The sequence below is a fragment of the Ascaphus truei genome, chromosome 20, assembly GCF_040206685.1.
Source record: "Ascaphus truei isolate aAscTru1 chromosome 20, aAscTru1.hap1, whole genome shotgun sequence".
Taxonomy (NCBI): Eukaryota; Metazoa; Chordata; class Amphibia; order Anura; family Ascaphidae; genus Ascaphus; species Ascaphus truei.
In genome coordinates this window covers 32,155,776-32,166,024 of record NC_134502.1, presented here as the reverse complement: position 1 = coordinate 32,166,024, position 10,249 = coordinate 32,155,776, and the positions used below count along the sequence as shown (strand labels likewise).

Genomic DNA, 10,249 nt, shown 5'->3' with positions numbered 1-10,249 from the left:
ACACACGTGTACACACACACACACGTGTACACACACACGTGTATACACACACACACACGTGTATACACACACACACGTGTATACACACACACACGTGTATACACACACACACGTGTGTATACACACACACACGTGTGTATACACACACACGTGTATACACACACACACGTGTATACACACACACGTGTATACACACACACACGTGTACACACACACACATGTATACACACACACATACACATACACAATGTATACAAACAAACATGTATACACACACACACACAAACATGTATACACACATGTATACACACACGTGTGTATATATACACACACACACGTATACACACACATACACTATCCCCAGCACCACCACATCAGCACACCGGTATCCCATGCCCCCTCCCCCCCCCCAGCACACTGGCATTCTCGGCTCCCCACCATTCCCAGCCCCCATCAACACCATCAGCACCCACACATTGGCACCTTCGCACCTCCCCATCGGCACACCCACATCCGCACCCCCACATCAGCAACAAACCCTCCCAAATCAGCACACCGATACAATCACCATCAGTACAGCCACAGCAGCAGTACCACCGCACACTTACATGGGCCGCGTGGACCACTCCCCACCCAAATGCCACCCCCACACCACAAACATCCCGGGCAACGCCGGGGCTCTCAGCTAGTATAATATATATATATATATATATATATATATATATATATATATATATATATATATATGTATTCAGCACTCAATAGGTTAAGATGTTTTAAGGAATCTTGTGGTCAGTGTGAAACTAATAGTATACAATGTTATTGGTATCAGGGGCAACATGAAACCAAGTTGTGTGATGCACATTTTAGTGATAAGACTTGTTTTTGTAAGTTCCTAATGTTCCTGAGATAAGGTACGTGATGGTAACAACAGAAAAACAAGTATGTAAACAAGTACGTCATTTAGTTGGCCAAAGCGAGTTAGCTGAGACAGTGATGTATATCTCTTTGATCTAAGGGTATAAAAAGTAACTGTCGCAGGATACGCCACTGCCTTCTCAGATACTCGCTCCCTTGAATAGAAGTATTTTGTATGTTGTATCCTTGCCGAATCGCTGAGCTGATTGAAGAAATAAAGATTGCTGATTTGAACGGCAAACCTGATTCCCGATTATTACATTGCCGAAGTTTTTCTCACCGTTGACATCTCTTGACATCTCCAGTTGAGTTCCTCAAGACCCCACCATGATGTTCCAGGTTGTCTCATCCCTCCTCCTCCTCTCTCTCTTCTCAGTAGGACAAGGGAACTCTAAAAATGTCATCAGTGTCTCCAACGGAGGGGAATTGGGTGAATGGGGGCCAGTTGAAATGTGTCGCGTCGGATGCCATGCCAGAGGATTCTCTCTCAAGGTGAGATAAATATATACAGTAATAAGAATATGATTTCTTGCATGGCAATGTATGTGCTTCTGTATATGGGATTTTGATGGCAAAATATATAAATTGCCCCGCAGAACTTACAATCTAATTTTGCAGGCGCAGTCAAATGCCAGGACTACTTCAGAGGCCAGCTAATTACTGCAAAAATCTCCTTTATAACTGTGATTTATACTTTTACTCTCTGTATTTAGAAGTAGCCGATACTCCCTCCCCACGTATTAGATAACCCCCTTTCATTGTCCATATTAGACACTATGGGGGCTGTGCACAAAGCAGTGATACAGTATGTGTTTTTAAGTGAGATAAATGCCGTTATGGCACAATTTATGGCGCAATTTTTTTATCAATGACTGTGTTTTGGTGATAAAAAGCCTTATAAGCGTGATACTGCAGTGTTATCACTGCTTTGTGAATCGCGCTGCACGCAATTTTGCACCATAAGGCATTTATCTCACTTAAAAACCCCTTACAGTATCACTGCTTTGTGCATAGACCCCCCTGTGTGATGGGGACGATGCACCCAATAGGTTGACCATTGACTGGCATAGTGTTAATGATGCCCATATTATATGGGCATGATGTACCCACTGTGCCATTCAATTGTTTTATTGGCAGTTGTTATGCATTTAGTTAGCCATGTGATGTGTTTTATTTTGCAATGTAAGGTGTTTTATTTTGGCCTGTTTTTTAATTCCTTCACAATTTCTTGCTATAGTGGTAAATAAATCATGCTCGTATTATATGAGCATGATGTACCCACTGTACCAATGAATGGGTGAAGGGTAGTTGCCTGGGGAGGGTGGTTAGGCCTCGTGGGTGGGTAGTGGCAGATGGTAGGCTAACGCCTTAATTACTACCGTGGTTACTAACCGCTAAGGTGATTAAGGGGTTAGGGGACATTAGATTGTCTTTTTTTTATGCACTGTGTTGTTTGTGGCAACGGAGGACATGGACGCATAATGATGAGGATGACTTTCATCGTGGCAGCCTGGCAGGGGTGAGTGCAAGATTTCTTTACTTTATTTCTGCTGCTTATCACTGCTTAGTGCATAGTCCCCTATATATAGGAAATATTACATTCCTCTTTAATTCCCTTATTGCAAATTCACTTTTTAACCTCACTTTTCTCTCCCTCGCCCTTTTCCCTATGAGAAATCTCCTTACATTCCCTAATATAAATCCTTTTACTCTCCCTATCAGTAATGGCCATTGTTTTACCTATTTAAATAATCCCCCGTACTATCCCCCTGATAGAAATCCTTTAACTCTCCCCCTATTAGAAATCTCACGTATTTTCCCCAATCATAACCCCCCTTATTCCCTCTATTAATCATCCCACTTATTCTACCCTATGAGAAATCCTCTTTAGTCTCCCACTACGTTATATCCCCTTTATACGTCCCATATTAGAATCCCCCTTACTCTCCCTATTAGAATCCCCTTACTCCCCTATTAGAATCCCCCTTACTCCCCTATTAGAATCCCCCTTTCTCCCCCTATTAGAATCCCCCTTACTCCCCATATTAGAATCTCCCTTACTCCCCTATTAGAATCCCCCTTACTCCCCCTATTAGAATCCCCCTTCCTCCCCCTATTAGAATCCCCCTTACTCCCCATATTAGAATCTCCCTTACTCCCCCTATTAGAATCTCCCTTACTCCCCTATTAGAATCCCCCTTACTCCCCCTATTAGAATCCCCCTTCCTCCCCCTATTAGAATCCCCCTTACTCCCCATATTAGAATCCCCCTTACTCCCCATATTAGAATCCCCCTTACTCCCCTATTAGAATCCCCCTTACTCCCCCTTTTAGAACCCCCCTTACTCTCCCTATTAGAATCCCCCTCACTCTCCTATTAGATATCCCCCTTACTCCCCCTATTAGAATCCCCCTTACTCCCCCTATTAGAATCCCCCTTACTCCCCCTATTAGAATCCCCCTTACTCTCCCTATTAGAATCCCCTTACTCCTCCTATTAGAATCCCCATTACTCTCCCTATTAGAATCCCCCTTACTCTCCCTATTAGAATCCCCTTACTCCCCCTATTAGAATCCCCCTTACTCTCCCTATTAGAATCCCCTTACTCCCCTATTAGAATCCCCCTTACTCCCCTATTAGTATCCCCCTTTCTCCCCCTATTAGAATCCCCCTTACTCCCCCTATTAGAAATCCCCTTTGCTTTCCCATTATCCCCTAAATCCCAAACCTCACTATATCACCCCCCAGTTGGTCCGAGTTTCTGGCCCAGATATGGGGGGCAGATATCTCAATTATTGATATCCGATGCCCCATACCAGGGCCTGAAAGTCGGGAAGAAGGGGGTCCCTGAGTCAGAAATCAAAGCAGTCTAAGAATTGCCCCACAACTCCGTTCTGCCCCCACTGCTGCCTTCTTACCCCATTTAGGTCTGTTCCCTAATGTGAAGTGTTACCTGTAACCCCATAAAGAGCCCCCTCGTTCTAATATCCCACAATTAGGATTAATCTGAGAAGCAACATAGGTAAATTATATGGTCAGGTCAGTGACGTGTTTAATGGGTTAAAGGGTCAGTCCCACCTAGGAGCAAAGTGACCTAATGACAGGGACGTGTTTAATGGGTTAAAGGGTCAGTCCCACCTAGGAGCAAAGTGACCTAATGACAGGGACGTGTTTAATGGGTTAAAGGGTCAGTCCCACGAAGGGGCAAAGTGACCTAATGACAGGGATTAATGGGTTAAAGGGTCAGTCCCACGTCGGGGCAAAGTAACCTAATGACAGGGATGGGTTTAATGGGTTAAAGGGTCAGTCCCACGTAGGAGCAAATTGACCTAATGACAGGGACGTGTTTAATGGTTTAGAGGGTCAGTCCAACTTACGGCCAAAGTGACCTAATGACAGGGATGGTTTAATGGGTTAGAGGGTCAGCCCAATTTAGGGGCAAAGTTACCTAATGACAGGGACGTGTTTAATTGGTTAGAGGGTCAGTTCCACTTAGGTACAAAGTGACCTAATGACAGGGACATGTTTAATGGGTTAAATTTCAGTCCCACGTAGTGGCAAAGTGACCTAATGACAGGGATTAATGGGTTAAAGGATCAATCCCATTTGGGGCAAAGTGACCTAATGACAGGGACATGTTTAATGGCTTAAAGGGTCAGTCCCACGTAGGGGCAAAGTGACCTAATGACAGGGACGTGTTTAATGGGTTAGAGGGTCAGTCCCACGTAGGGGCAAAGTGACCTAATGACAGGGACGTGTTTAATGGGTTAAAGGGTCAGTCCCACTTAGGTACAAAGTGACCTAATGATAGGGACGTGTTTAATGGGTTAAAGGGTCAGCCCCACAAAGGGCCAAAGTGACAGAATGACAGGGACGTGTTTAATTGGTTGAGGGGTTATGAGTAGTTATATATGAGATGGATACATTGTAACTGATCTTCCTGATACAGGTGGAAGGGAACCAGGGGAAGGGGAATGATACGGCTCTGAATGCGATCCAGCTGTACTGTGTTAACAACAAAAACAATTGGGAAAAAACAATCCAGTCTACTGAAGGAAGGTGAGCCTCACATAACATTATCTACAGTTTTCCAAACCTCACAGTTCTCTTCATCACACGTGCCGAGCTTTCCAAACCTCACAGGTGTCTTCTTCACATGTACAGAGCTTTCCAAACCTCACAGGTCTCTTCTTCACATGTACAGAGCTTTCCAAACCTCACAGGTCTCTTCTTCACATGTGCAGAGCTTTCCTAACCTCCCAGGTCTCTTCTTCACATGTACAGAGCTTGTCAAACCTCACAGGTCTCTTCTTCACATGTGCAGAGTTTGCCAAGCATATATTATGATGACAGGATTTTTTGGTGTATAAAGAGGGGTGTATAAGGGAGTTCCGAGGGCAGCAACATGTTGAGGTATATAGGGAGGGAAATTAAGGCAGCTGGAAGGATAGCAAGGTATTCGAATATATAGAGAGGGGTATCACCAGGAGATTAAGGGGGGGGGGGGGGAATACCACTTTATAGATTAAAAATCCCCTTTACTCTCACCCAATTAGAGATACCCTTTGCTCTCACCCTGTTAGAGATCCCCTTTAATCTCACCCTATAAGAGATCCCCTTTACTCTCACTCTATTAGAGATCCCCTTTGCTCTCACCCTATTAGAGATCCCCTTTACTCTCACCCTATTAGAGATCCCCTTTACTCTCACCCTATTAGAGATCCCCTTTACTCTCACCCTATTAGAGATGCCCTTTACTCCCCTGAAGGACGTAGGACAGGAGTAATAACACTATATATATAATTGGTCAGATCTCCCCTAAAATCCTGTGCCCGTCCTACAGGTCAGGTCTCCTCTGCAAAAGCACCTAGGAAGTTTCCTCTTCACCACTAACCACATCCTCCTTCTTCTCTCTCAGGTGGGGCTCATGGACCACCCCTGTGCGGTGTCCCAACGGCAACCTCATCGCTTTCAACTTGAGAGTAGAGCCACCTCAGGGGGACGGTGACGACACCGCCGCCAACAACATCATATTTAAGTGCTCAGACGAAACGTTCCTTGAGGGATCTGGACTCTCGTGGGGGACATACGGAGGCTGGAGCGAGTCCTGCGAAATAGGGATCTGTGGCATCCAGACCAGGGTGGAGTCAAACCAAGGAGACGGAGATGACACGGCCCTCAATGATGTCAAGTTCACCTGCTGTAGCACCTGAGTCTTCTCCCTTCTCAACTTCCCCATGAAGGGTCTCCAGTTGGTCGACATTAAATCGGGAAGGTCTTTGGGGGGGTGGGGCGAAGGGTTAAACCAGCGACGTCTCTAAATATATCTGGTGGAGATAGTTGGAGATGCAGATCTTTTAGGGCCCAAATTAGTTGGACGTTCGTACTTGGTTAATTTGAAATTGTGAAATAAAATTGATATTTAATGTAAAATAAAATGAAAGTAGTCATTGTGACTATTTGGATCCATTTAACTCATATTTGCTCCATACACTACCGACACACTTTATTGAAGTGTGGTCGGTACCGCAAGCCGGGAAATCTCCCGGCTTGCTAGTGGCCGCCCCTCGGCGTGCCGCGCGTCATAAACGCGCGGTCACGCGTCATCGGGAGCGTGCGCCCCCTGCACGCGTGTCCAGGGGCTCCCCGAGGGAGCCCTGGTGTCCCGCGATCGCGGGACAGCGGCAGGGGGTTCCGGGGGACCCGGCGGACCCGGCAGCGGTAGGGAGAGCGTCCCGATCGGAGGGCGCTCTTCCGCTGCTTCGGCGTGCGCCCGTCACACTCGGGCGCGCGCCAGGCTACTGCTGCGGCACAGAACGGGCAAATGCTCGAATAAACTGTGCCGCAGCAGTATAACCTCTCCCCATTGCTCCTCCTATTACCCCATATAACTGCTCCCTATAACTCCTCCTATTACCCCATATACCCGCTCCCTATAACTCCTCCTATTACCCCATATAACCTCTCCCTATATCTCCTCCTATTACTCCATATAACCGCTCCCTATATCTCCTCCTATTAACCATATAACCGCTCCCTATAACTACTTCTTATGTTCCATATTACTGCTTCTTAAACTCCTCCTATTACCCCATATTACCGCTTCCAATATCTACTCCTATTTCCACATATAACTACTCCCTATAACTCCTCCTATTGCTCCATATAAATGCTCCCAATATCTCCTCCTATTAGCCCATATAACCGTTCCCTATAACTCCTCCTATTTCCCAATATAACCCCTCCCTATAACTCCTCCTATTACCCCATATAACTGCTCCATATAATGTAACTTCTACTGCTTCATTTAACAACTCCCTATAAATTCTCCTATTACTCTATATAACCACATATGCAAGAAAGTCATCTCCACCTCTGTTACCCCGTAGACCAGCTAGCAGCATGTTGCAGTATTCGGGATATAATCAGCGCGTGAGTAAGAATTTGATGGATTGTCCCATCAGGACGGAACGTATATTAGCAATATCGCAGAGGGGTAAATAACATGATCTGAAGGGGTGCTGAATATGCGGGGGAATGAAAGGGGAGGGGCACGTATGACACGTAGGCCTCTAGCTTGGGGTATCGGGGTCATTGTGGAGTCATCTGTTCCATGCGAGGAATCCGGTGTCGGTGTAGAGTAAGACGGAGGGGAGATGATGAGGTCCGTTTTTAACATGATAAGCTTAAGATAGCGATTAGACACCCACACGGAGATAACAGAGAGACAGATAGGGATATGAGACAGCAGAGAAGGGGAGCGGTCAGCAGAGGAGAGGGAGATGTGGGTGTCCTCTGCATAGAGGTGTAGGAAAACCCAATGACTGTGTTAGTTTGCCAAGGAAAGAGGTGTAAGTGGAGAAGAGTAGAGGTCCTGGGGCAAAGCCCTAGGGTACACCGTCTGTGGGTAGGAGTGAGGAGGAGGGGGTGCCAGCACCGGGAAACACCGAACGTGCGGTGAGATAGGGGAAGATATAAACCAGGAGAGGGCAGACTCATGGAGGTCAATAAAATGGAGAGTGTGCAGAAGTGGGGTCGGGGGGGGAGGGTCAAAAGTATACGAACTGTCCTTGTGTCAAGGGGAGGTCCGGAGTCCAGTTGCTGGAATGGGTAGCAGGCAGGCAGTGGGAGTCAGTGGACAGGCAGAGAGGTCAGAGGTGGACAGGTAGTGGTGGTGGTCATTGGACCGGCAGAGGTCAGAGGAGGGCAGCAGGCAGGGATTGGTGGTCAGTGCACAGGCAGTGGTCAGAGGAAGGCAGCAGGCACGGAGCAGTGGTCAGTGGACAGGCGTGGTCAGTGGACAGGCAGAGAGGTCAGAGGTGGGAAGTCGGCAGGTATCAGTCGTCGGTGGACTGGCCGAGGTCAGTGGACAGGTAGAAGGTCAGAGGTGGGGAGCATTGGTCAGGTAGTGTAGAAGGGTCAGAATAGGGTCTGGTACACAGCAGCAGCAAATGGCAACAATGAGGCAGCGCGCCTGTAACTGGGGAGAAGCCCAATAACCGCGCAGGGAGGAACAGGAAGAGGAGGCGGATAAAGGGCTGGATGGGGTGAGGGGTGGGCACTCAACAGCACTCCCAGTGGCAGACCGTGGGAACTGCAGGCTGGGAGCGAGAGAGACCACAGGTCAAACCCCATCCTGGACATTCCTAACACCTTGTGATTTGGCCTTGAGTCTGTATATGTGTGTGTGTGTGTGTGTGTGTGTGTATATGAGTGTATATCTGTGTGTGTGTGTGTGTATGTGTGTGTATGTATGTATGTATGTATGTGTTTATGTATGTGTGTGTGTGTATGTATGTATGTATGTGTGTGTGTATGTATGTATGTATGTGTGTGTGTGTGTGTGTGTGTACGTGCGTGTGTATGTTTGTATGTGTGTGTGTGTGTATGTATGTGTGTGTATGTCTGTGTATGTGTGTGTATGTATGTATATATGTGTGTGTATGTATGTATGTGTGTGTATGTATGTATATATGTGTGTATGTATGTATGTGTGTGTGTGTATGTGTGTGTGTATGTATGTATATGTATATATATGTGTGTGTGTGTGTGTGTATGTATTGTGATGCCATCGCTGCCCTCTAAGGGCTAGAATGGGGCAGTTGTGGGACTTTACAGCTCTCAGAGAGTTAATCAATCTGGAAAGGTGTGTTCAGCTGTGAGTTAATGAGCTAATTAGCCTGTATAGTCAGGAAGTGATACAGAGATCCCCCCCCCCCCATGCAGCCAGACACACACTGTTGAGAGTTAGGCCTCGGGCATGGTTTGCGCTTATGCGCTGACCCGTGCTGAGTCGCGCTGCTGCTCGGCACTGAGCCCCTGCAGCCGCAATGAGAGCGGCTTTAGCAGGGGCTCGCGCACGCTTCCGCATGCGTGCGCAAGCGTAAGTCTTAGCAACATTTTAAATTCAAGCGCTCAAGGGAGCACAGGGCCGGTCACGTCAGCGGTTCACCCAATGAGGGCGAACCAGCTCTGTGATGTCACAGCCCCCCCCCCCCCCGGACGCAGCCTTAGAAGGACCTCTGATGGGAAATGCCACAATAAACCGTCTCCCCGTGCAATGACCAAGTCCAACCCTTGGCGTCAGGAGATCTCCACTTCACCCCTCTATCCCTTAACCCCATGATGCCCGAGTACCAGCCCCGCATGAGATTACAGGAGATACCGTGTATGTAAGTGTCACGGTAGACCAGTTATTGCCACATTTATACCTGGATCCTTTGATTAAAACAAAAAACGTGAAATCAAATACATTGTAATTTATTCACCTAAAGAACACACACACAGCGTAATTACAGAATAACACGAATAAACAGTTACTGGGATGAGGTAAAACGAAATAAACTGTCCACGGAACGAAATGCTCAGAAATCAAGTCTCTAGGCACCCATCACCAGACGTGGAGTTGATGCACTAAAAGAGCCGGGTGATAGTCCTTGCCTATGAGGCGCTAGCGGCAACCCCTGTTTCCCCCGCCAAAATTAAACTTTTCGGTCCCCCAATGCAGGATTAGTTAGCAAATCCTTAGTCCTTACGAATGCTGCAAGCTGGATCCAGATCTTGGTTACGGTGTGAAAGTCTTCGTACGGCACGCTGTATCTGCTTACAAGATGGGACTTCTTTACAAGGTGGAATTCAGGTGGTGTACACGAGAAGAAGACTAACCCAGTAAGGAGTACTCGGCTAACCGTCTGGTCAAACAAAGTAAAAATCTGTAAGGGGAACCTGTATCAGGTATACATTAATGTGTGTTAACCAGGTGGGATGTGGTAAAGCACACGGTGGTGTGTTAACCGGCTTCAATAGGGGATCTATAGGTGAGGTGTCAGA

The 10,249-nt window shown here is 47.0% G+C and overlaps 1 protein-coding gene across 1 annotated transcript; it reads left to right on the top strand.

Moving 5' to 3' along the window:
• The first annotated feature begins 1,090 nt into the window (after nucleotides 1-1,090).
• Nucleotides 1,091-6,375, top strand: LOC142470870 (vitelline membrane outer layer protein 1-like). Its single transcript, XM_075577672.1, has 3 exons — nucleotides 1,091-1,410; nucleotides 4,869-4,978; nucleotides 5,838-6,375. Exons 1-3 carry the CDS (start codon nucleotides 1,246-1,248, stop codon nucleotides 6,130-6,132), a joined length of 570 nt encoding a protein of 189 aa, XP_075433787.1. The 5' UTR covers nucleotides 1,091-1,245; the 3' UTR covers nucleotides 6,133-6,375.
• Nucleotides 6,376-10,249: the final 3,874 nt, after the last annotated feature.

What these genes read in the sequence shown, in the direction of transcription:
- LOC142470870 (XM_075577672.1), top strand. Translation starts at nt 1,246, where the DNA reads ATGATGTTCCAGGTTGTCTCATCCCTCCTCCTCCTCTCTCTCTTCTCA. An exon ending in CCAGAGGATTCTCTCTCAAG is followed by an intron (nt 1,411 to 4,868) that starts GTGAGATAAATA and finishes TTCCTGATACAG; the next exon opens with GTGGAAGGGAACCAGGGGAA. An exon ending in ATCCAGTCTACTGAAGGAAG is followed by an intron (nt 4,979 to 5,837) that starts GTGAGCCTCACA and finishes CTTCTCTCTCAG; the next exon opens with GTGGGGCTCATGGACCACCC.